Consider the following 25,625-nt stretch of genomic DNA (forward strand, 5'->3'; position numbering starts at 1 on the left):
TACTGTGACTCCTCAGAACGCTAATTCTTTCTTTCTGGCTACTTGCAATATTTTTCCTTTGACCTGGGAATTCTGGATTTTGGCCATTATGCTCCTGGAGTTTTCACTTTGTGGTTTCCTCCAGGAGGCGACTGATTAATTCTTTCTATTTCCACTTTGCCTGCTGCTTTCCAGAGTTCTGGGCAGTTTTCTTTTAAAATTTCTCAAAATAGGATGTTTAGGTTCTTATTTTGGTCATAATGTCCAGATTGTTGAGTGATTCTTAAATTTTTTTTCTCCTCAATCTGTTTTCCAGGTCATTTGTTTTTGCTATGAGATACCTTATATTTTCTGGGGCAAACCAAAAAAAAAGAAAGAAGAGTGGCATTGTTTAACATATTTTTGCAAACCTCTTTCACGTCTGGCACAAAAGACAGATTCTCATATCTGCTTCTGCATCTCATCTGTTACAGTATGTTGTTTTGGATAAAGTATATGAAGAAAACCACTCTCACACAGATACATAGTTTGAAAAGGGAGGAATATTTTAAAAGGCAATTAAGATCCTAGTGATTTATGAAAATAGTTTTTACCCTAAGGACACCCTGCATGTGTGTCCACACTTAGACCACGCTTTAAGAACTGATGAGGTAGAAGACAGCTATTTATTTTCTCCACCACCAAAAAAAAAAATTCTTGAAACAAATCCAAAGGACATTAACATATACTTCCCACACAATACAGTATTCTCTCAGGAGGTAAAGACAATTTTATAGGACTGCTGAATAGATATTGTACATTCACTTTGGATCCATACTGTCTGAGTAACTCCCCAAGTCAACATCACCTGGCATCTTCCCTGAGAAGTCATTGCAGAAATGACTTCCTGCCGAGCAACTACCCTCTGAAACTCACAAAATCTCACACTGAGGGGGGTTAGAAACAGTCATTTCATATAAGATCAAAAGTCATTTTCCAACAGATAAGTAGTCAACAGATGTGAGCAAACACTTCTCAAAAGAATTCCAAACTACTGACAAATGTGAGTGGAGGCAAATGCTCTTTTGAGGGAATTTAGATCTCTTCCCCAAAGGGAAAGATGACCAGAGAAGGCAAAGGCCAGTTCTTGAGATTTAAATTCCACTTTTCCCTGAAAGGGAAGAAAACCAGAGGAAGATAATACCTGTGAAAGTAAAGAAAGGTTTTATTATGCAGGTAAGAAAAAAATAACATCTGCATGGGTACTATCCAGCCTGTGCCAAATAGGAAGTCAGGTAGTGAATGGGAAGAGTTTATATACCTTTTAAACAAAAGAAGGTAAGGAATTTGGGGAGAAAGGTGGGCTTAGAAAGAATGTCAGTGGGCCCCATCCCCGAAGGGAGGGGGAGTGAGGAATTCCAGGTGTCAGGGCAGTGGCCCTGGATACTCAAATCAGAAGGCATTCTTGGTGATAAGCAGTTCATAGTTCAAAGCCTGTTGGGGCAGCTAGGTGGCGCAGTGAATAAAGCTCTGGCCTTGGAGTCAGGAGGACGTGAGTTCAAATCCAGCCTCAGACGCTTGTGAGCTGAGTGACCCTGGGTGAATCACTTAACCCCAACTGCCTCACAAAAAAAAAAAAAAAAAAAAAAAAGCTTGTTAAAGGGATATCTCCAAAAGCAGGATAAGAGCCCCATGACCAAACTTAGGAGAGTCATTGGAGATAAAGTTGTTTCATAGTCTATAACCTGCAGCCAGGAAAGTGTCTGAAGATAGGGATGTCTCTGAAAGGTCCATAAACCACCAAAAGGTTCAGGGTCTGCTTCAAAGCTGGTATGAGCTTAATTGGCTTCAGAGCTGCTGATTTTCCACACACCCAGCTAGGTTTACCGCAAAGGATTGTTGGTATGTCAAGCAATTATGCTTCTTAGTCAATACCGCTGGTCCTCATACAGCAATACCTCAATATACAGCAATAACTGAGGGCTCAAGCAAGTCAAGGTAGTTAGTATCCTCACTTACAGATGCACTCACACACAAGCCTATGAAAGAATGCTCCAAATCTCCAGTGATAAGAGAAATATCAAAACAACCCTGAGCTTTTATCTTACACCTTGCTCATTGGCAAAGAAGACAAAAGATGGGGATAGTCAATGTTGGAGGGGCTGTGACAGGATAGGAACACTAGTGAATTGTTAGTGGAACTGGCTAAAGCCAGACTGGTGGGGTGGTAGAATTAAGGGAAGACTTTTTGACATTCCTCAGATGGAAAGCCAACAGGGAGTTTGAGCTGGTTATTTGCTCCAGGATTCTCTTGATTTCAGACTGCAGGCATGTAAATCTCCCCTATCAATCAGACCATTGGGAACCCTCTAAATATAACTTAGTGTGACTTAACCTGACTTAGTTTACCTGTAGAGTCCGTTTAACCAGATTTGTTTCCTTAAGGGATGTAGGAGATTATGATTCTGCTTAACTAAATTTGTTCAACTTTTATGACATGTAAGGAAACGTGGGATTAGGAATCTTTCTTTTTTGACTTTCACGGCCTAAGAGGCTGGAAAAAATTGCAATATAGGAAAGGATTATTTCTGTCTCGCTGACATAATTTTGTCTATAAAAAGTCCCGTTAGAATACTAGCTTTTGTTCAGGGTTACTTTTCCAGCCTGGGCTTGAGGGTGAAACCCAGGTTTTTTTGCTCTACCATCTCTGCGTTGGGGCAGATTGAGTTCAGCAGCAGTAACAACGCAGGAGCTCAGAAAGGAGCTCTTTCTGCCACTGCACCTTCGGTGCATCACTGCTGCTGACGGGAGGAGGGTCCCCGGGAGAGCTGGGCTGGGCTGGGCTGGGTGCCAGCGGGGCTGCCTCGCAGGAAGCCCGGCATGGAGCCAGCCCGATTGCCGAGGAGCTCAGGCTGCAGCCTGGAATCAGCTGCTTCACAGTTAGGGGAAGGGTTGCTGGACCACAGCTCCGAAAGGATGCTGCGCGCTCCCTGCATCTCTGCACACCCAGCCCTCCCGCTGGTCTTGGAGGCCGCTCTCTGTGCACGCGGGGGCTTTGCTTCCTCCTACATTTGGGGGTCCGGACCTGGGATTTCTCGGGTGCAAGGACTGGTGCTAAGGCACCTCCAACCCGAGCCCAAGCCTGCAGTAACGGGCCGATGCTACCCACAGGGATCGATTGCTTTTGTGGTGGTTTGGAATGAAGAAAGTGCAATAGCGGGTGTGTGCAGGTGCTTGGCTGGTGCATGTGCGTGGGGAGGCGGGCGGGTGTTAAATATTTACCACCGCCTCGGCGCAGGCCAGGCCCCTCCCCAGCACTGGGGGGAGGGGGCCGTCTCCACGCCTAGCACGCCTTACACTTGTGGCCTGGCGCTTTAGGCAGCCCTTCAGACTGGCCTCAGTTTCCCCCACTGTCCAAGGAGGGAACGGGGCTGTGTCTTTGCTCTTATGAGATGACCCCCCCCCACCCACCACAGCACCGCCCTCCCCTCGCGCGCGTGCGCACCTCAGTCGCACGTGCGCGCAGCAGCCCGGCCCCGCTCTAGCCCCCCTCGCGCCAGCGCCCCCGGATCGCGCACGTGTATGCGTACGTGCAGAGCCGCAGACCACGTGGCTCCCGCGACGCCAGGGAGAGGCGGGCAGTTGGAGGCGCCTGCGCGGCGGGGCAGCCAGACCGTCCTGTGCGCATGCGCGGCCCTCTCCCGCCCCAGCGTGCTCCTACTTCCCGCCAGCGCGAAGCCGGAGCGGAGGCCCTGAGGTCGTTCTCCCCCAGCCGAGCCCCAGAGCCCCGCCGACCATGGTAGCCCAACGCAAGGGCCAGGAGTCCGACAAGCTTCTGGACCTGGCGTCCTTCGGCATGGACCTCCTGGTGGGCGGCGTCGCGGCCGCCGTGTCCAAGACGGCCGTGGCGCCCATCGAGCGCGTGAAGCTGCTGCTGCAGGTGCAGGCGTCGTCCAAGCAGATCAGCCCGGAGGCGCAGTACAAGGGCATCGTGGACTGCCTGCTGCGCATCCCGCGGGAGCAGGGTACGGCCCGGGGCCGGGGCCGGGGCCGCGGCCGGGACGGGACCGCGACCGCGAGGGGGCGGGGAGCCGGCGGGGAGAGTGGGGGAGGGGCGCCGGCGGGGAGAGTGGGGGAGGGGCGCCGCGCGGGGGGGGGGGCCTTCTGCTTGCTGCGCTGTCGTTCCCCGTTGGTTCCGCTTAAACCACTCCGCGTGCGCTCGTGCACATGTTGAAGTTTCTCTTAATTTTCGTATTTGTCGTTTCTTGCATCGCAATAATATTGCACTCCGTTCTACCTCGCTCCTCCTTTTTTACCGCCACACGCGGAAAAATCCGTGTGCGTGTGTCTGTGTGTGTCTGTGTCTGTCCATCCCGGGCCCCCTTGGGATAGGGGATGCAGCCGGTCGTGCGACCCTTGAGGCCCAGGGTAGGAAGTGGAGTGATTTCTTGACCATGAAAGGAATAAACGCGGGTGTATGCGAAGTAGTGTAAGGGCAGGGTAATTTGGGGGAGGAACAGTAGTAGGCCGTGTACCCTTTTAGCTGGAAGGGACCTTCTGGGTTATCTAACCCAAGCCCTTTATTTTACAAAAGGGGAACGAGGGTCCCGCAGAGGGGGAGCAAACGAGGGGTCCTAGGGACCTGGGCTTTGAGAGGGCAGTTGGCTGGCTCAGTGAATAGAGTGCGGGCAGGAGGTCAAGAAGATTCGAGTTTAAATGCCGCCTCAGACACTAGCTTTGTGACCCTGGGCAAGTCACTTAACCCCCGTTTGCCTCAGTTCCTCATCTGTAAAGTGGGGACACGCTGGAGAAGGAAATGGCAAACCAGGCCAGGATCTTTGCCAAGCAAATCTGGTGGACAGAGTCCACGGGTCACATAAGAGTCAGGTTCGACTGAACAACAACAAATAGGTAAATAAAAAGGTACCTGTATTTGAAAGGTAGGGGGAAAGGAAAAGGCAATGCATGGAAGAGGGGGAGGGGACCCAGAAAAGCCTTTGGCAGAGGGTGGGATTTGAGCTGAGTCTCCAAAAGGCCACAGCGAGCAGGGAGATGCTGGTGGGCCTGGGGGACATTCGGGGCAAAGGCTTAGTGTGAGGAACAGCAAGGAGACTGGTGTGATTGGGTCAGAGAGTCCATGGGTCCAGTTTGTGAAGACCTATAAAGGCTGCAGAGAAGACTTTATGTTTAATGGTAGAAATCAGAAGGAGCCTTGAGTTTATCAAGTAAAGGGGTGGTAAGTTCTAACACTTTGAAGGATAGTTTGGAGGGGTATCCAAGGCAGGACTTGAGCTCAGGTGTTCTAGACTAAAAGTTCTGCTTTCTGTTTACTTTGCTACCTCACTGCCTGACTGAGCTTTTGAACCAAAGTGGCTAAGAGGAGGAAGAGAGGCAGTTTTCGGGGAGAGATGGTGAGTTCTGCTTCGGACTTACTGAACTTGAGATGACTCCAGGACCATGCAGTTCAAAATGTCCGATGACCGCTTGATGACTTGGGGCTAGAGCTCAGGCTGGAGACCAAGAATCATCTGATTAGAGATGAGAATTGACCCCATGGAAGCTGACGGGAGAGTGTGTAAAGAGAAGAGGGCCCAGAGAGGGTGTGTTGTTAGTAGGCAAGAGATGAAGAGGGAGGAAGAGAATCGGTCAGAGCCGTCATTGTCCCAGAAAGAAGAGAAGATGGTGATTTTGCTCAGGGGCTTCCAAGAGAGGGCAGGAAGGATGGGGACCCTGAATCAGCCTTTAGACTCAGCCATTAAGGGCCGATTGGTAACTTTGAGGAGGGAAGTTTCAGGTGAATGAAGAGGTTGGAAGGCTTATTAAAAGTAAGAGAGGAAGTAGAGATACACTGATCATAGAGGGTTTTTTCAAGGAGTTTACCTGAGAAGCAGAAGATAGAGAAACATAGCTCTTGGGCATGATAGGATCCTAGTAAGGGTTTTTAGAGGAAGGAGGAGACCAGTGTGATTGAAGGAATCAGCAGATAGATAGGGAGAGAATGAAAGTTCCAGAGATGATAGGGCTAGAGAAGACAGGAAGGGCTAGGATCAAGGGTATGCATTGAGGGCTTGGGTTTGGCAAACAGAAGGGCTGCTTGGATGAAGAGGGGAGAATGTTTTAAAAAAAAGAGAGAGAGAATGGGGAGAAGATCAAGTTCTTGGTGAATGGCCTTAATTTTCTCAGTAAAGTATGAGATGAAGTGAGGTTCTCAGCTAAGGTGGGTGCAGGGGTGTCCCCTAGGAAGCTTGAGGAGAAAAGAGGTTTGTAGTAAGTAGTAGTCACAAGTCTCTAATGCAGGTCTTCCAAATAGGAAGCTGGAAAGGATCTTCGAAGTCGTCTAGACCAGGGCTTTTTAAACTTTTTCCACTCTAGACTCCTTCAGCACTTGTTAAACTGTGGGTCCCGACCCACATTGTCCAACCCCCTTCTTTTGTAAGTGAAGGCCCAGAACTAGATAGAGTGGGTGGAGTGGTGATTTGCCCAAGGTCACACAGCGACAAAGTGAAGATTCAAACCCAAGTACTCTTTTTTTCTCCTAGGCCATCTAGACCAACCCCTTCATTTTACAGAGTAGATCACAAAAAAGTATTCGGCATGGTGTATTGAAAAGACAACCTGATTTGGTATTAGAAGACCGGACTACTACTTGTATAGCCTTGGGAGAGTTACTTAATTTGGTTGGGCCTTCTTTTCCTTGTGTGTAAAATAAGGGGTTAGATTAAATAGTCTGTAAAGCCATGGTTCTTAATCTGGGGTCAGTAAACTTGTTTTTTAATATTGTATTAATAATATTTCAGTATATTTTGTCTCCTGTGTATTGTATGCATTTAATTTTTAAAAGTATCTTTGGTTGTTTATTATTTTCCCCCAGCCACTATTCAGTAATTAAAAAAACAAAACCATCTCTGCACATTCTAACAAAAAAAAATTTCCCCCATTAGCCATGTCCAAAAATGTATGATTTGTTAAAAATTTTAAGTTCATCACCTGTCAGGAAGTGATACGTTTCATTTTCATGCTTTTGGACTTTTGTTTCTCTTCACACTGATCAGAGTTCTAAAGTCTTCCAAAGTTTTTATTTTCTCTAGTGTTGTTCTCACCCAAATTGTTCTCTTACTTCTGCTCACTTTACTCTGCATCGGTTTAGAAAGGTTAGGAGGACAGTGTAAGTAGGATGGTATAGTATGGAAAGAAGAGATCAGGTAAGGCACTGCTCTCCCTCGATTCTTTTTAGCTTAGGGCACTGTATAAAGTCATGCAGTCAGAAGTAGCGAGACCAGAATTCAGACCCAAGTTCCCAACTTTAAACTCCCAGCCCATAGTGGTCTCTTCTCCAGAGGACCCAGGGGAACAATCTCTAGGCCCAGTGCTGAAGACTCCTCCCTCCCCTCTTTTTATGAGTACCTCCCCAGAGGATGTCTTAACCCTCCCACCAGGCCCCCCATGAATGAATGAGTCATTAAGTATTTATTAAGTACTTGGTGTATGCCAAGCTCTGCCTGAAGCTTCAGTAGGGTGCAGCAGCCCGTTGGATAGTGGAGCCTGGAGGTCATCAGGGGGCTGCTGCTGGGTCGATGGCAAGACCTGGAGGAGTACGGTAAATACTAGGGCAAATGCTAAGGCTTTTTGAGAAGTCTGGAGGATTCCACAGCAAGGCAGGTAGCAAACGGTGAGCTCCTCACCTCTTCCCACCAGGAAGCATGCGGGTGGCTCAGCCCCTCTTTGAAGAGGGAGGGGAAGCTTTCCGCCACTGCTGCTGGTTGCACACACAGTGATCCAGTCCCAATATTAAGACTCCTGGCCCCCATCAGGGCCTGAGGTGGAGGAGCCAGGATGCCTTGTAGTAGTCCTATTCTGCCAGCCTCAGTTTCAGCAGAAGGAGCTAGTTGGTGATTGCTTATTGAAGCAATTCATGTGGGCTTGGACCCGAGTCACTTAGCTTCTTTCAGTATTGTGCTTTCCCCTCCCAGTTCTGCATTTATCTGATAACTCTAAGTAAGTGAACTTTCTCCATGTTTGAAAGTTGTCTCTTTGAACATAGCCTTTTTATTATTATAACCATTTTGGATGGAAATGTTCTCAAATGTAATACACCTCCTTAATCATAGTTTTGTGGAACATGTTAACCTTTTCTGGATGGCTAAAAGCCATTCTTAAGAACATTAAATCAGGGCAGCTAGGTGGTGCAGTGGATAGAGCACCGGCCCTGAAGTCAAGAGGACCTGAGTTCAAATGTGGCCTCAGACCAAAACACTTGACACATACTAACTGTGTGGCCTTGGGTAAGTCACTTAACCCCGATTGTCTCACAAATTTAAAAAAAAAAGACAAAACACTTGACCCTTACTAGCAGTGTGACCCTGGGCAAGTCACTTAACCCCAATTGCTAGGAGGAAGAGAAAAGAAAAGAAAAGAAGAACATTATATCCCACCCTTTCTGTATTGTCTCTGCTCTCCCTTGTTGCTCTAAATGTGCTTGATGGCTGCTTCCCACGTGCTGATTGTTTACTTTTAAGTAACTGTACAAGTTAGAGCTGTGTGTAAAGCAAAAGTCAAGTGACTCTAAGATGGAGAGCCTGAGTAACTGCTTTGAGTAAAAGGTATGACCCTTGGATGCATCTCCTGTCATCTGTTTTAGTTGTTCACAACCCATTTCTTTTCTGCATTTTAGGCACTGTTCTGGGATGGCTCATTAAAATTGCTGCATGAAGAGCCTGTGGTTTAGATTCCCAAATATTTTACACATTCTATAGTTACCGTAAATGGAATTTCTCTTTCTATCGTTTCCTGCTGTGTTTTGTTGGCAATACACAGACATGGTGATTATTTACTTGGATTTACTTCAAGTTTTTTTTCTATTGAAATTTTCAACTTTTTTTATTTGACTCTAGGATTTTCTAAGTAAACTGTCAGATCACCTGTAAAAAGTGTTAATTTCGTTTCCTCTTTGCCTATGCATATTCAGTTTTTTCTTATTGCAATAGCTTAAAAATCTTTGACTATATCAAACAGTAGTGGTGAAAATAGACATCCCTGTTTAACTGTAATCTTACTGAAAAGACCTCTAATCTCTAATTTATCTCCATTACGTATAATATTAGTACTTAGATTTGGGGGAGGTATGTAAATTTTATTTATATCTTCTGTTTCTTACATCATCATCATCATCATAATCCCTAGTATCCCTCTTTCTACCTCTCTCAGAAAGCCATGTCATATAAAAAATAGTATTTTTAGATGGAAAAAAGTGAACACAACTGATCAGTAACATTGAAAAAGTGTGAAAACTTATGGATTATGTAACACCTATAGACCAACTATCTCCATTAAGGGTAAGAGGTGCGTTGGGTATATCATATCTCTTCATTCAAATCCTGATGGATCTTTATAATTTTGTTACATTTACTTTTTGTGTGTAGTTCTTTCCATTTCCATTGTTGTGGTTACTATATATGTTTTCTTGGCTCTGCTTGTTTTTCTCTGCATCAGTTCATAATAGATCTGTCCATGCTTCTCTGTATTCATCACATACATCATACATTCATGTACCACAGTTTGTTTAGCCATTCCATTGACATGCATGTACTTTGTTTCCAGTTGTCAGCTATTTTGGACTATATGGGGACTTTCTTATCAGTGGCTACTTTATTAGCCCAGTAATGTAGTCTCTGATGCAAAGGGTATGGACATTGTAGTCATTTTATTTGCATAATTCCAAATTGCTTTCCAGAATGGTTTTACTATTATTTCCCAGCTCCACAAACAATGTATGAGGGTGCCTGTCATTCCACAATCCCTCCAACATTGACTGTTGCTTTTTTTTTTTTTAATCATTTTTGCCAGTTTGAAGGGTATAAAGAAAAGCCTCAGGGTTGTTTTGTTTTGCATTTCTTTTACTATTAGTGATTTGGAGCATTCTTTCATGTGGTTGTGAATACTTTTCAATCCTCCTTTTGAGAACTGTTTGTTATCCTTTGTATCCTTTGACCACTTTTCCATTGGGGAATGACTATTAGTCGTATATATATATATATATATATACACACACACACACATATGTACACATATATACATGTGTACATATGTATGTATAGAAATTGTTTGTGTATCTGAAATACCAAATCTTTATCAAAGAAATTTGATCCAAAGATTTTTTTCTTACTCACTTTTTTATCCTAGGTACATGAATTTGTCTATGTAGAACAGTTTCAAATAGTCCATTATCTATTTTATCTTTTGTGGTTGCCTCTATCTCTCATTTGGTCAGGAGGACCTAAGTTCAAATCCAACCTCAGACGCTAACACTTACTAGCTGTGTGACCCTGGGCAAGTCACTTAACCCCTTTGCCTAGTTCCCCCCCAAAAAATTACATCTCCTCCCCATAGCAGTGAGAGGTGTATCATCTGCTTATCTTCTAATTTTTTATGTAGTGTAATCTTTAATATTAAGGTCATGTATCCATTTAGAATAGATTGTGGGATATGATGTGAGATGTTGGTCTGAGTGTGATTTCTGCCAGCCTGCCTCCCCTGGCAGTTTTTATCAGAGAGTTGTTCTCAGGCAGTTTGTGTTTTCTGCTTTATCAGACCCTGGGTTGTTGAGGTGTGTTGTTTCTGAGTCTCCCTCATCTAGCCTGTTCCATTGATTTCTCTGTTATTTCACCAGCACCAGATGGTTTTGATGACTTTTGCTTTGTAATATAATTTAAGGAGTTAGGAGTGTTGTTCACACCCTTTCATTCTCACCTCTTTTCATGATTGATATTCTAGCTCTTTTGTTTTTCCAGATGAATTTTGTTATTTCGTGAAGTTCTATAAAATATTCCCTTAGTAGTTTGATTGGTGCGCTAGTACTTAGTTTTAGACAGATTAAGGAAGTCCCTTTATTCTTATGTTTTCCCATTTTTTAAACACGTTTATATTTTGTTGGATGCTTTTTCTGCACCTTTTGGTGTAATCGTATGATTTTTGTTATTAGGGGAATGGAATATGCATTTATTGAGCACCTACTACGTGTCAGGCTTTGTGCTAAGCACTTCTTAAAATATATGTCATTTGATCCTGACAACAACCCCGAGAGGCAAGGTAGGTGTTATTATTATTCCCATTTTGCAGTTTAGGAAGTTAAAGCAGATAGAAGTTAAACTGGTTTGGTCACGCACATGTAACTAGTGAGCGCTGAGGCCGGATTTGAACTCCAGGCCCAGGGCTTTATCCACTGAGCCACGTTAATATGGTCAGTTATATTTATAGTTTTATTGAACCAACCCTGTATTCCTGAGAAGAAAAATACAACCAGATCATAGCATACATCTTTTTATATCTTGGTGTAGCCTCTTTGCTAACGTTTTATTTAGCGTTTTTGTGTCAGTGCTCAATGATGGTCTGTAGCAGGGGTGGGGCAGCTAGGTGGCACAGTGGATAGAGCACCAGGCTTGGAGTCCAGTCAAGAAGGCTTGTTCTAATATAGCCTCAGACACTTAGTAGCTGTGTGACCCTGGACAAGTCACTTCACTCTGCCTCAGTTTCCTCATCTTTCAAATGAGCTGGAGAAGGAAATGGCAAATCCCTCGTGTCTCTGCCAAGAAAACCCCAAATGGGAGGCAGCGAGGTGGCGTAGTGGACAAAGCTTCAGCCTTGGAGTCAGGAGGACTTGAGTTCAAACTCGGCCTCAGACATTCGACACTAGCTCTGTGACCCTGGGCAGGTCACTTAACCCCAACTGCCTTACCAAAAAAAAAACCAACCAAATGGGGTCAGGAAGACTTCAGATACCAGTGAACAACAACAAAACGGGTTGGCAGACTAGCATCTGGAGGACAGTTCTGGCCTGTGGCCTGTTTTTGTGCAGCCCACCGGCTAAGAATGGTTTTTAATTTTTTTTTAATAGTTGGAGGGAATCATATTTGAAAGGAGTACCAAGTTGTACAAAATGGAACTGCAATTTCAGATGCAATCCTCTATTTTTCAATTCGACTTCATTATGGAAATGCGTATATGATTTCTTCAATTCAGAAAAATAATTTTTTAAAAGAAGGCTTACAAAAATCAAAAGAGTATTTCATGACGTGAAAATTATGTAAATTAAAATGTCAGTGGCCATAAATAAAGTTTCACTGGAGGACGGCCATAGTCATTAATTTACACGTTGTCTGTGGCTATTTTCAAGCTACAACAGAAATCCGGTAGTTGTCCTCAACCCTTTAAAATCACAATGCATTTTTATATAATTTAAGGTCTTAGAAATACAATGCATTTTTAAACTCTTCAGTGCCGTGCATGTAGATGCACTGCAACGTTTTATTATTTTTTATTACCAGTTCATGCCCCGCATGTCATAGCACGAAAAGAAGAGGGGGAAAAGTGTTATTGTAATTTTTTGAGGTGATGGCCAACACTGAAATTTTTCTGCCCTCTCTACCACTGTTATTAAACACTATGGAACTCAGGAAGATGAGTTTTCCTTACTCCAGACCCCGCACCCTGCATATCCGCTGTGCCACCTAGCTGCCCCCAGTGTTTATAGTTTTACCAGTAATCATTCAACTCTACGTCACTGGTATAAATCGATCCTGGCACATGGGTATAATCTATTTAGTTTGTTGTTGTAGCCTCTTTACAAATATTTGATTAATTTTGTATTGGGACTCATTAGAGATAGTGGTCTCTAGGTTTCTTTGTTTCATTTCTTCCTGGTTTAGGCATCATTACCAAATCTATGTCCTAGAAGGAGTTTGGTAGTATCTCTTGTGTGTGCAAACAATTTGTATAATAATGGAATTAATTATTCTTTATTATTCTTCTATTCTTTTTCGTATCTGTTATTCTGTTATTTAATGTGATTTGTCAGTCCATCTTGGTTCTGGTATTTTTTCTTGAGCAGGGTTCCTTATGAGCTTTTCAATTTTTGTTGTTATTTGTGTTATATAAATTCCTTATCACTTTGTTCGGTAATCTAGGTATTTTATATTTTATAAATATTCATCCAGTTCGTTGAAGTTAACAGTTTTGGTAGAATAAAATTGGACAACATAGTTTGTAACAATTTTCCTTATTTTATCTTAATTTGTTTTGACTTTCATTTTTGATGTTAACATTTTGTTTTTCCTCCTAAAATCAAATTTTAGCTAATTTACATTATTGAAAGAAACAACTCATAGTTTTATCACTTTGATTTCTAAAATTTCTTTTTTTATTTTTTGCTTACTTTGGGATTTTTAAAAATACATTTGCTTTTTAAAATTTTTAAATTCCATGCTTTGTTTTTGATGGTGAAACTATTTACATAAAAATTTTTCCCTAAGGGCTGCTTTGACTTCCAAAAGTTTTGGTCTATGTGTTGCCTCATGTCATTTTTTCTAATTATCTGGTGCTGTTTTTTGTTCTTTGACCCATAGATTTTTTTAAATTTTTATTTCATTTTTAATTTATGGAATAAAACAAGCATTCCCATAACATAGTATAATAAAAAAGATGGTTGCACTTGAAATTGCAAATTTATTACATGCAGCCTGCTATTCCTTTTAGATATATAATGAAGCTTTTAGGTAAATTATTTTTATTCTTCCCTCCCCCCACCTACAGATGGCTGCTATTAGACATAAAAGTGTATGTGTGTGTGTGTGTGTGTGTGTGTGTGTGTGTGTGTAAAATCATTCTATACATCTATCAGTTCTTTCTCTGGATGCAGATAGCATCTTCCTTCATATGTCCTTTGTAGTTAATTTAGGTATTTATAATAGTCTGAATTACTTATTTGCTCAAAATTGTTCTTAAAATAATATTGCTATTACTGTACACAACATTCTCATGGTTCTGTTCATTATTTTGTGTGAGTCTTTCCATGTTTTTAAAAAATCATCGAGCTCATAACTTCTCATAGCACAATAGTGTTGCACATCACAATCACGTATTACAACTTGTACAGTCATTCCCCGATTGACAGGCATCCCCTCCATTTCCAGTTCTTTGCCACCACGAAGAGAGATGCCATAAATATTTGTATAGGTTCTTTTCCTCTTTTCTTAATCATCTCTGGAAATAGAGCTAGTAGCACATTAAATTATTTGTATTTATCTTGATTTCTGTGCTTGCATTTCAGAGTTTCTACTCTTCTCCGAAGAGGATCTCTGCTTCTGACAGTTTGTTTTTTTCTTCTGTAGGATTATATTCATTTTTGCAGGTTGTTACTGGAGCATTTCTTTCCAGTGGATACTGGTAAGATGCTCTTTTAGTATTTATTAATTGGCTTGAAAATTCTGGGTCTTAGCTGTGACATCCTGGGTGTTTTCAGCTGGTGATCAGCAGATTCTTCCTCTTCTCGCTTACCCTCTGATTCTGATCAACCCAGACAGTTTCCTTTTTTGTTTTTTTGAACTATGGTGTCCAAGGTTTTTGCTTGGTCACACATTTCAGGGAGTCTGATGATTCTTTTTGCTTCCCTCAACCTGTTTTTCAGTTTTTTTGTTTTTGTTTGTAGATACACAGAGTTTATTCTGGAGTGTCTTGTTTTGTTTGGTTTTTCATTTTTTGGATTTTGTGTGAATATTTCTTGCATCATGCAGTCATTAAGTTCTTTTTTGATCTATTCTGTTTTTCAGGGTGTTTACGACATTAATAAGTTTTTCTACCTTCTTTCCTAAGCTACTTTCCATTTTTCTTCTGGAACCCTTCATTTTACTTATAATTTCATTTCTTTCTTTTTACCAGCAATGTTTGTAGTCCTTGGAACCAAGCCTTTTTTTTTTTCTTCCTTTTTTTTTTTCCTTCCTGTGAGACTTGGCTTGTACTTATTGTGGCATTACTGTCTTCTCATTTCCCTCTTGGGTTTCTCTTGGTCTATATTATACTTGGTTTCAGCCTTAAATCTTGGTTTTGGGTTTTGTGCTTGAACTGTACCTGCCCTCTTGGCTGGGATGGGTACAGTCCTTAGTCTGGCGGCTGCCCTTGTTTCTCATATGGAGGGGGTGACTGGCCCTGCACCCTCCTTCAGCCCCCAGCTCCTCTCACCTTCTCCTGAGGGTCCACTACAGCTGTGGTCTCAGGCCTCTGCCGCCATGCCCCCACCCTCCACTGCCCCTCAAGTACTGAGTTGGCCCTGGTTCTGAGAAGTGTTCAGCTTTGTGTCTCTGGGCAGTGCTAGGGGGCTGGGATTTGCCTTCATCTCCCCCATTATTAGGGCTCCAGCTGGTTTGTGACCATCATGTTGAGAGCACTGGTTGTCTGTGAGAGCTCTCCTCTGCCACCTCTGTATTTACCCGAGCTTGAGGCTGGCATGACCTCTGGAGGGCCAGGTGTTCACCTGAGCTCATGTTGCTACTTCTCTCCCTGCCAGTCTTTTTGTGCAGCTCTGGATTGGATGGAGGAGCCTGCTTGTATTTCTTGTCAGTTGTCTTTATCATTGGTCTTTCTAGGGTAGGTGCATTTCAGATATTTGCTGGGATTTGGATTCAAAGATCTGCTCTGCAATTTTATTTTCTTTTCAGTTTTGAATTCTCTTTCCTGCTCCCTCTCCCTCACTTATTAACAGAACCTTATACAAGTATCCTTAATTACTTTCTTCTGTGTCTCCCATTTACACACACACACACACACACACACACACACACACCCCCCGGGAATTGCAATGGTGGTTCAGTATTGGGTATGGAAGAAGCCTTGGTTCAGGTGACTATACTGTCCACAAGCTTATAGATGTCTTGGATTTCTCAGTATAATTTAAAAATAGAAATATTTTTAATTTTTGTTTTAGAGTTGCTCAGAATTACATCTGAGTAATTCCACGTAGAACACTAACAAGACTCCGGGATTAGTAATATAAATTTATAATTAGAATAATTTCTCTTCAAAGGTTTTTTAAGTTATTGGCGTGGCAATTTGGCAAATGTTATTCGATATTTTCCAACACAAGCTCTGAACTTCGCTTTTAAGGACAAATACAAACAAGTTTTCATGTCAGGAGTTAACAAAGATAAACAGGTAATTCATTTTATCATCCCTAACATTCTTTAAACTATTTTAACCGTTTGTTAAATGTGAGAGTTCGCTTAAGAGAGAATCTTAAAAGGCAAGGTTTGCCTCCAGTTACATTAGTTTTGGTTTTATGTGCTATTCGTATAATAAGCAAGATGTGCCAGTGTAGTCTAGTGAATAGACAGCCAGCCTTGGAGCCAGGAAGACCTGGGTTCAAGTCCAGTCTCTGACACATACCGTCTGTATCACCCTGGACAAGTCACTTAACCTGAGTGATTTCTAATAAGAATAATTGTGGCTTTTATCGAGCACCTGAAGGTTTGCAAAGCAGTGTCCATATTTTATCTTTTGATCTTTACCACGAATCTGTGAAGTAAGACTATGTCACCATTTACGGATGAAGAAACTGAGGCCAAGAGAGCTTATTTGAATTCGGCTCTGCCTTACTCCCCACTCTGTGGTGCAGAGAAGGTGGCGGCCCACTTTGGCAGAGGGGATTACCTGCTCTCTCTATGCTCTTAGGGCCCTCAAGTCCACGTGTGGCCCTACAGGTCCCCAAGTGCTGCCCTATGACTGAACCCAAACTTCACAGAACAAATCCCCTTCACAAAAGGATTTGTTCTGTCAAACTTGGGTTCAGTCAAAAGGCCACACACACCCAAGGACCTAGAGGGCCACATGTGGCCTCAAGGCCACAGGTTCCACACCCCTGCTCTAGACCAGGAAATCACAGGTCCAGTCTCCTGTCCCTATCTCTGTTACATATAATAGTTCACATTTATTATATCTTCTTAATGTTGTACCAACATTTATGTGTTTAATATTTCAAGTCTTCAGAGCCTCTAATAGTTCATGGAATTTAAAAACCTAAATAGAATTCTTTTATAGGTAAAAATTTTAAATAAAAGTGAGTAGGTTTATTTTATGTTATGTGAAAAAGTTTTTTTAAAAGCTCTTTTTACTTCACACTTACTAGCTGTGTGACCCTGGGCAAGTCACTTAACACTGATGGCTTCACCAAAAAGCAAAAAAAAAAAACTCTTTTTATGAGGAATAGAAGTTTCCCAATCCTTCCACCCCAGTTACTATAACTAACAAGATGCTTTTTACCCTGGCACCCCATCAGGTGGGAATACCTCTTTGATTGAGTTAATGTCACAGGAATTTGATGTATAAAGCCATCCTGACTTTGGATTTTTACTTTTTTTTTATTTTTTAGGCAGTTGGGGTTAAGTGATTTGCCAAGGTCACACAGGTATAGGTGTCAAGTGTTTGGTCTGAGGCCTGATTTGAACTCAGGTTCTCCTGACTTAAGGGCCAGTGCTCTTTCCACTGCACCACCTAGCTGCCCCTTGAATTTTTAAATTTTCAAAGAAAAGATGTTAGAACCAAATAGCCACATTTTGTTTACGCATGGCATTATGTATTTTATAAACTTTCATATTATAGATCTCTCTGGTATTCTTTCAGGACTTGAATATATTATACATAGTCATCTATCAGAATATTAAAGCTAATGAGAATTACTGCAATGAAAAATGTATTAATAGCTTTCAGACTTACCTAGTGAAAAGTAGAGATGGTAAGTCAGAGGTTGAGGTTGGGACAGTGAGCCTATGAAGCATATGGTTTGAAACATTGATATCTTCGATTTAGATATGGGAGAGAGGCCTCAGAGGTCTTCTGTAGTCCATCCTTCAGTTGGACAGAAGAAGGAGCTGAGGCATAGAATTGGGTTGGTTCCCTAGGTTAGGTCATTTGTGCAAGGCCACACGGAGACTCCACACCTAGCGTACATCCATCTCTCAAGTCAGGCAGACACCTTGAGCTCACAATCTGCTAATGTCCAGATTTGGGAATATTAAAGTAAAGGTATGTGGAAAGTGTTTCTTGGACACAGAACTGGGTTCTGATACATGTAGTGGCTCAAGCACAGGACTTGGAGTCAGGAACAGCCGGGTTCAAATCCTGCCTCAAACATATTACCTTTGTAAAATGGAAGTTAATATATGAAAAAAAGCTTTGCAAGCTGGTAAAAGCACCATGCGAAATTTTAATTCTGATTCTGGTGTCATTAGCATAGATCTGGAAATAAGGAAAGTCTAAACTCCAATACCAGTTTCCTTTCTACTTCCTTTCTTTTCGGTAAACGAGTCACAGGAATGTTGTGAAGAGCGAACGAGAAAAGATAGAGCTCTTGAGAAATGCTGTTATTGTTATTGTTATTATCATAACTTAGTATCATTATTTGTGTGAAAAAGTAAAATTATCCAACCTGGTTGCTTATGACTCCACTCTAAGTATGTATTAGTGCACATTTAACATTTTTCTCATAATGCTTGTTTTAATTTTTTACCATTCATGCATGTTTCAGTTCTGGAGGTGGTTTTTGGCTAATCTGGCTTCAGGTGGAGCTGCTGGGGCAACATCTCTGTGTGTAGTCTACCCGTTAGATTTTGCCCGAACTCGGTTAGGGGTTGATATTGGAAAAGGTAAGACATTTTGGAAAATAGCAGTAGTTGTGTCTGTGTGTGTGTATGTGTGTGTGCGCACTAGAGAGAGAGAGAGAGATAGTTATACAGGAAATGCAGTAGAGATGGAGTTTCGTATATTTCCTAAGTATACCACTACGTAACTTGCTGACTTTTTTTTTTTTTAATTAAAAAATCCGTTAACTACGATCCAAAAGAGATGAACAAAGGTTGCATTTTGCCAGGCCTAATATTCTTTTGATGTTCCAACCCAGTCTTGTGAGGCCAGTAACCGTATAAAAAGCAAGCCATTTATTTATTAGGGATAGAATTGTCGGTGAAGGCCAAATCTACTTATATGATATTTTCAAACATTAATTCAGTTGAGTTTAATGTGTTATACATACATACACACATGCACACACAAATACATTTAATGTAAAAGTCACATAATGTGTTATGGGTAGAATTAGAATTATATTCCAGTTAACCTAACATTTAGTAATTAAAATACCTGTTATGAAAATTTTCAATTTTTAGCATCAAAAAATGATTTTGTAGACATCTTAAAAATACTCTGAATTTATAGCATATTAAGCCACAAATCCTCATTCAAATTTAGTTTCATATATTTTGACTTGCAAATATCACGTGACTATATAGATGAGTTTGGCAAATGTCAATACCTCAAGTATACAATAATTTTTAAATTTTTACCTAAAGTAAATGTTATGTGGACATATTTTAAGATATCCTTTAAAATAATACACACTAAAACATATTAAAGAGAGTTGAACTTACTTTAATATGTTCTTTGTTTAATAAAAAGGCATATAAATTATATCCCCTTTGTAATGTAAGACATGTTTGGGGAGAGATCTAATTTTTGTATTGACAATTAACTATTTCATGCCAACTTTTGCAATAAATATTTGTTTGGGAAGTAGACATTCTTACCTTTAAACATTAGAACTGATATAGAAATGAGCCATGCAAGTTCTATTGAAATTTGTAAGAGATAAAAATGTAGCCCACTACATATCCCTTTTTTTAAGATCTTGTGTTTCTCTGCTTCTGAAAGTTGGTTATATTTGTAGTTTTATTTTGTTATAATTCATTCTGTATTTATTAATAGAATGATTATTATATGCCAAGTATCTCCAATTTAATGGAAAAGATAGTTTTGCTAACTGTAAGTGAAGTATTTGGTGCTTCATCTGAAATTCAAATTTTTTTTTATTTTTTGGTGAGGCAGTTGGGGTTAAGTGACTTTCCCAGGGTCACACAGCTGGCGGGTATCAAGTGTGTGAGGTTTGAACTCCCAGGTCTTCCTGACTCCAAGGCCAGAGCTCTATCCACTGCGCCACCTAGCTGCCCTCTCAAATGCCATTTATTTGCACTGTGGTACGATTGGCCTTGGAGTCAGCAGACAGACATAGGTTTAAATTCCTCTTCTGACTTTGATTACTTGGGTGACCTTGGGCAAGTCCCTTAGCCTCACTGACACCACCACCCCCCCTCCCAGGTTCTGTATCTGCAAAATGAGGAAGTTAGAAAAGACAGCCACTGAGGCCTCTTCCAGCTCTAGTTTTGTGAACCTGTTAAAACGTTTATTATATTTGTGAATAGACTTAGATGTATGACTTCCTTGAAGTCAAGAATAGACTTCCCATTCAGTGCCTTCTGACTGTGTACTGTATGATACTTTAATTTGTTAGAGAAAAGGGTAATTTTTTATTTCTCCTGTCTAAGATTACAGCACCCTAATTTAGAGTATATTTTATTACTTATTAACATTTTAGATAAAAATGATTTTTATTACTTATTAACATTTTAGATAAAAATGATTTAAATGTACTGTTAGAAATCTTACGTTAATCTTTAATTTTCTTTTTTCATTAGATTGCTTGAGTTGCAGTTCCAAAATTCAAGATATAGACTTCTGCATCATAAATTAAGATTAAGAAAGCCATTTGCCTAATTCTTATTATAGATTATGTGTTGCTTAATAGGAAATAATATGCTTCGTCGTAGGTCCTGAAGAGCGACAGTTCAAAGGTTTAGGAGACTGTCTTGTCAAGATCATGAGATCTGATGGCATCACCGGTTTGTACCAAGGGTTTGGTGTTTCTGTGCAGGGCATCATTGTGTATCGAGCCTCTTATTTTGGATGTTATGACACAATTAAGGTAATTTTCTCATTTTGTTCCTCCATTAATTTCACTTTTGTAAATTGGCCTGAACTTGGCCTGAATCAGGTATGCTTACTTAGCACGACAATATCGGCTGCAATGAGACAAAACAGAATGTACTCAAAAGGAAGGAATAGGAGGGGCATTTGCTGACGTTTTCTAGTTGCTCTAAATCAGAGGTGACAAAACTCCTGAGATAGGTCCAAACCAGATGAAATGTAATTTGGAAATGTTTAACAAAAAAAGAAAAATACAGTCTATTATAAGTTCTTATTCTGCTGTTTGCCTTTCCTAGCTTTGTCTCCAAAGGCTTGTAGACAAGTCAGTACTTATCAAGATAGATAGGTGTAGAGGACACTGCTTGAAGTGAAATCCCCCCCCCCCCAATTATATCTCTGTGTTTAATTTGTCCATGGTATCCTCTTTTTGCATAGTTAAAATTAGCTAGTTTGTCTGTTATGTGGTTTGAACCTATTTATTTTAGACTTTTAATGCATTGTGCTAAACCAGGAACCTGGTTATTATTAGTTGTAATTATTATTATTTACTTTCTTAACAATAATAATAATGTGTATAAACAAAAAAGTTTGCAAAGCACTTCACAAATATTTTTATCCTCACAAGAACCTTAGGAGGTAAATGCTATTTTGATCCCCATTTTGCAGATGAGAAAACTGAGGCAATCAGGTTAAGTGACTTGCCCAGGGTCCCACAACTTGTCAGTTCCTGAGGCTGGGTTTGCTCTCAGGTCCTCCTGCCTCCAGGCCCCACAGCTTGGGCACTGTGCCACACCTCACCCCACCCCACCCCCGGCAACAGCCTCTTCCCCTCAATTCAGTGGAAGTTACAGGATGTGGCCTCCAGTGTGTGCACAGGCCTCCTTTGTGCCAGCTCGGGAGCTTTGCTGTTTATGATAGTGATGGCAGCAGCTGCCTGAAAACTGGACACTTGGCCCCCTCTGGCTCCAAGTGCCATTAGAGCTACAAGCCAACTCAGCCATTCCTCACAAAGGACGGTGGTGGGTAGCCGCCGCTGCTGCCTGCCAGCCGTCGCCAGCTGGTTCTCAGCACCTACTGACAGTGATCCTGACCCATAATAATGTGTGCATGAGTCACCTGGCCTCCAAGCTCCTATTGTTTTCCCTCTTGGTTTGTAAGGTTCACAGTTTCAGTTTGGGTGAGTAGGTCTTCTTTTTACCTTAATATTTTACAAGATTTGTCCTTTGACTTGCAGTTTAGGGTATTTCAGAAATTAAACCATCACTGAATATAACCTCCTTTCCTTATTAGGGCTTATTACCAAATCCAAAGGAAATCCCATTTCTTCTGTCATTTTTAATTGCTCAAGTGGTAACGTCCTGCTCTGGAATATTGTCTTACCCCTTTGACACGGTCAGGAGACGTATGATGATGCAGGTATTTGACTTTATTTTTGTTGTTGTCATGAATTTAGATTAAACAGATGAGATGGTCTTCAAAGTTGTATATACTTCAGTAATCAGGTGGGCTTGACACAGGCCAGTCTCCTGGTAGTTTGGGTCCAAAACTGAAACAAAACAGGGCATTTGTCATCTGTCAGTGGATTCAGAGCAGGAAAGGGCTGTTCATCCAAGACCAAAAGAACAGAAACCGTCTCTGGTCTTGTGAAAATACTGTTAACTCCCACTTAGATATTATTTTAAGATGTACATGGTACTTGACTCAAACAGGAGTTACCTACTCTGATGTTTCCTCACTTTATTGGTGAGGAGCCTGAGGCCTTGGCTAAGGGACTCACCCATGGTTATAGAATGTGACCTGAATCCAGGTCCTTTGATGCCAAAACCAGGGCACCATATTTGGAAGAAGCAAAATTACAAATGACCCAGATGGTGTGACACAGGGTAGCCATAAGTAGACCATAGCACATTCTCAGCAGTCACTTACTTGTGAGAAGTGGAGTAAAAGATTGCATTCGGGACAAGTCTAATCATAAAAGATAGTGGGCTGGATGTGCAGTGAGGGAGACAGCTGGGATCCTGCATTACTGCCCCTGCTGTAGTGAAAAATGTGAGGAAGGCCTCGGCAGAATTTCTGTGGGACATTGATGTGAAGGTGATCAAAAAGTCCAGAATGAGAAGGCGGGGAGCTGTGGTCTGCATGGAAACCTCCAGGGCGCCGGTCACAGAGTGACCGAGATAGAAACGAGCAGCCCTCTGTCCGGTGGACTGGTCAGTGCTTGGAGGCAGAGAGACAAGGCGAGCAGCTAGAAATGGGGCGCGGAGGTAATGAGGGCCTGGAATAATGGCGGTGGGGATGGGAAGGAAGCAGTGTCACGAACACAATGGGCTCGGCAGGCTTGGTCCTGTACCAGACCCGGGAAGACGGCAGAGAAGTCAGAGGAACTTCAGGGGTTTGAGCTGGTGATAAAAAGGAGAGCGGAGGACAGCAAGGGGGACAGTGAGGGAAGCGTTGGACACGGCCGGCACTCAGTGCAAAAGTCTCCGGACCTCAGACTTCTCAGGGCTCCTGGGACCAAGCTGAGCTAACTGTAGGGAAATCAAAGATAAAAGCGATGGAAATCCCTGCACTGGAGGAGCTTTCCGTCTAAGGAGCAACATACACGTACATAAATAGCAAGAATCTAGATGGAGAACTGAAGGGGCCCTTAGACGTCGTCCGGTGCAAGTCCTAGGACTTGCCCTGAGTCACATAGCAAGTAGCAGAGCTGAGGTTTGACCCCGGGGTCCTCTGGCTCCAAAGCTGCTACTCTTTCCATGTTTCTATTCAACTTCATAGCATAATAATTGACATTTGTATAGCACTTGAGGCTTGCAAAGAGCTTCACATGCATGATCTTATTTGAGCCTATTAGAAAGTTCAGAAGGTATTATAATGGTGATTTCACAGATGAAGAAACTAAAGTTCAGGGGTCACAGCTAGCAAATGCTAGGTTTACATTTTGATTTATATTACTGACAATTCTCACCTTATGTAAATTCACATTATGCGAATTCTACTTTATGTAAAGAATTCTGAAAGAAATCCGCATTCCAAAAAAATACCTCTGTTAACATTACAATACAGTACTGTGCTTCTCCCCCCACTCCACCCACCCTTCTGCCCCTCCAAGTGAAAGCAGGTGGTCACCCAGGCCTGAATGAGGGGCTTGGCTTGAGAAGAGACCTTTGCCCCGCTTCACCCATCTCCGAGGCCAGCCCCCATACATCTGCCACCTGCACGTTCCTCCTCTTGTTCTCACCTCTCTGTCCTGGCCCCCTCTCTCCATCAGTATGCCGCCCCCTTCCTGCCTCTCTGTCTTCCCCATGTCTGCAGGCAAATTCACATTACATAAAAGTAAAAATCACTTCATATAGAGGTCTATGGACAGTCCAGTCCACTTACATAAAGCAAGAATTGTCTGTATTTACATGATTTACATTCATGTCTTTCTGATTCCACACTGATTAAGAGACTGAGAGCAGTTCAAGCAGACTGATGGGGGAATGTGAGGAAGGGGAGTGGAGGTCAGCTGTGGAGGATGGGGGGAGGGGTGTGCCACGGGGCCTGTACAGGTTCACAGAGGTAAAGGAAGGGTGGAGAAGGTCGAGGAGGAGTGAGCAGAGTGCACAGAAGAAAAGAGCACAAACGTCACCTGGGGAGGAAAGTTGGACCCAGGCTTTAGAGGACTTGAAGACAAAGCCAAGGAATTTGTATTTATTCAGTAAAGAGTGGGGAGCCATTCAGGGTGTTTGAGCAAGGGAATAACCTGGCCAGACTTGTGCATTCAGAAGATAACATTGGAGAGAAGGTGAGAGGAGGAGGCAGGTAGACCACCTGAGGAGGCTGTTCATATAGGCCAGGGGAGAGAAGCTGGGAGCTAGAGAGATGCAGTAGGTGAATAAGAAAGACACAGAGGAAGGCAAGGAGTGAGAAGGAAAAGGATAAAAGATAAGCTTTGACTGGGGAAACGATGGCACAAAAAGTGTGGAATCTCTGATTCTCCATGACCCCACTTGAGGTTTTCTTGGCAAAGATTCTGGAATGGTTTGCTATTTCCTTCTCCAGCTCATTTGACAGATGTGGAAACTGAGGTAAGCAGGGTGAAGTGACTTGCCCAGGGTCACACAGCTACTAAGTGTCTGAGGCCAGATTTGAATGCACAAAAATGAGTCTTCCTGACTTGAGGCCCAGCCGTCTAGCTACTGAGCCGCCAGGCTGCTCCTACTTCCTTTTATGAAACCTTCAGGGTGGGGAGGAATAGATGGGGTCTTTGGATGCTGTAGGTTCCTGGTCCGCCTAGGAGTTAAGGCACAGAGTATTGAAATGTCTGTTTCAGACCGCCAGCCCCACTGTCACAACAGCCGGCAGGATGAATCCAAATGAAGTTGTGATCCCGACTTCCTTTGTCCCTGCTTGCTTCGGCCAAGGCTGGGACATAGGCATTTGTCACAAGGGCCTGAAACTCTTTAAAGAGAAGGGCATGATTTGGGGCAGCGGGAGAGAAGAGTTACTGATTCCCCTTTAAATTACAATTGCCTGTGGGCAAGCAATTTAGTTAAATTATATTTCACGAAGAAAAAATGCTTATTAGTATTTTTTTACCATGACTGAAAACCAAATCTTGTAGCATTTACTTATTACTCCATAGATAATGTCTTGAGACAAAAGCTTTTAACTTTTATCAAGAAAATGCTGACTGGTCTTTGTTTTGCTGCAGAGTGGTGAGGCCGAGCGCCAGTACAATGGGACCATAGACTGCTTCCTGAAGATCTACCGGCATGAAGGCCTAGGGGCCTTCTTCCGAGGAGCCTTCTCCAATATCCTGAGAGGCACCGGTGGTGCCTTGGTGCTGGTCTTGTATGATAAAATCAAAGTACTGTTAAATATTGACCTTGGAGGCAGTTCGTCCGAGTAATTGGCACTGAGTATAGAGCTTCCTTGTTTAATGCACACATTATGGAGCTATCATTTGTACAGTTGTTAGCTTGTTATTACATATGTCAGTATTTTCTTCGATTGCTAATTCCGTAATAAAGCTCTGGCTGTTTTCA

The 25,625-nt window shown here is 42.2% G+C and overlaps 1 protein-coding gene across 1 annotated transcript; it reads left to right on the forward strand.

Moving 5' to 3' along the window:
* Positions 1-3,754: 3,754 nt before the first annotated feature.
* SLC25A31 (solute carrier family 25 member 31) lies at positions 3,755-25,489 on the forward strand. Its single transcript, XM_027854638.1, has 6 exons — positions 3,755-3,983; positions 15,809-15,936; positions 18,305-18,422; positions 20,436-20,590; positions 21,883-22,008; positions 25,292-25,489. Exons 1-6 carry the CDS (start codon positions 3,755-3,757, stop codon positions 25,487-25,489), a joined length of 954 nt encoding a protein of 317 aa, XP_027710439.1.
* The last annotated feature ends 136 nt before the right edge of the window (positions 25,490-25,625 follow it).

The sequence above is a fragment of the Vombatus ursinus genome, unplaced genomic scaffold (genome assembly GCF_900497805.2).
Source record: "Vombatus ursinus unplaced genomic scaffold, bare-nosed wombat genome assembly UNPS02010461.1, whole genome shotgun sequence".
Taxonomy (NCBI): domain Eukaryota; kingdom Metazoa; phylum Chordata; class Mammalia; order Diprotodontia; family Vombatidae; genus Vombatus; species Vombatus ursinus.

Coding starts and splice junctions, on each gene's coding strand:
- SLC25A31 (XM_027854638.1), top strand. CDS start 3,755: ATGGTAGCCCAACGCAAGGGCCAGGAGTCCGACAAGCTTCTGGACCTG. Junction 15,937..18,304: donor GAGTTAACAAAGATAAACAG/GTAATTCATTTT, acceptor TGCATGTTTCAG/TTCTGGAGGTGGTTTTTGGC. Junction 20,591..21,882: donor GATGTTATGACACAATTAAG/GTAATTTTCTCA, acceptor TTTCCTTATTAG/GGCTTATTACCAAATCCAAA.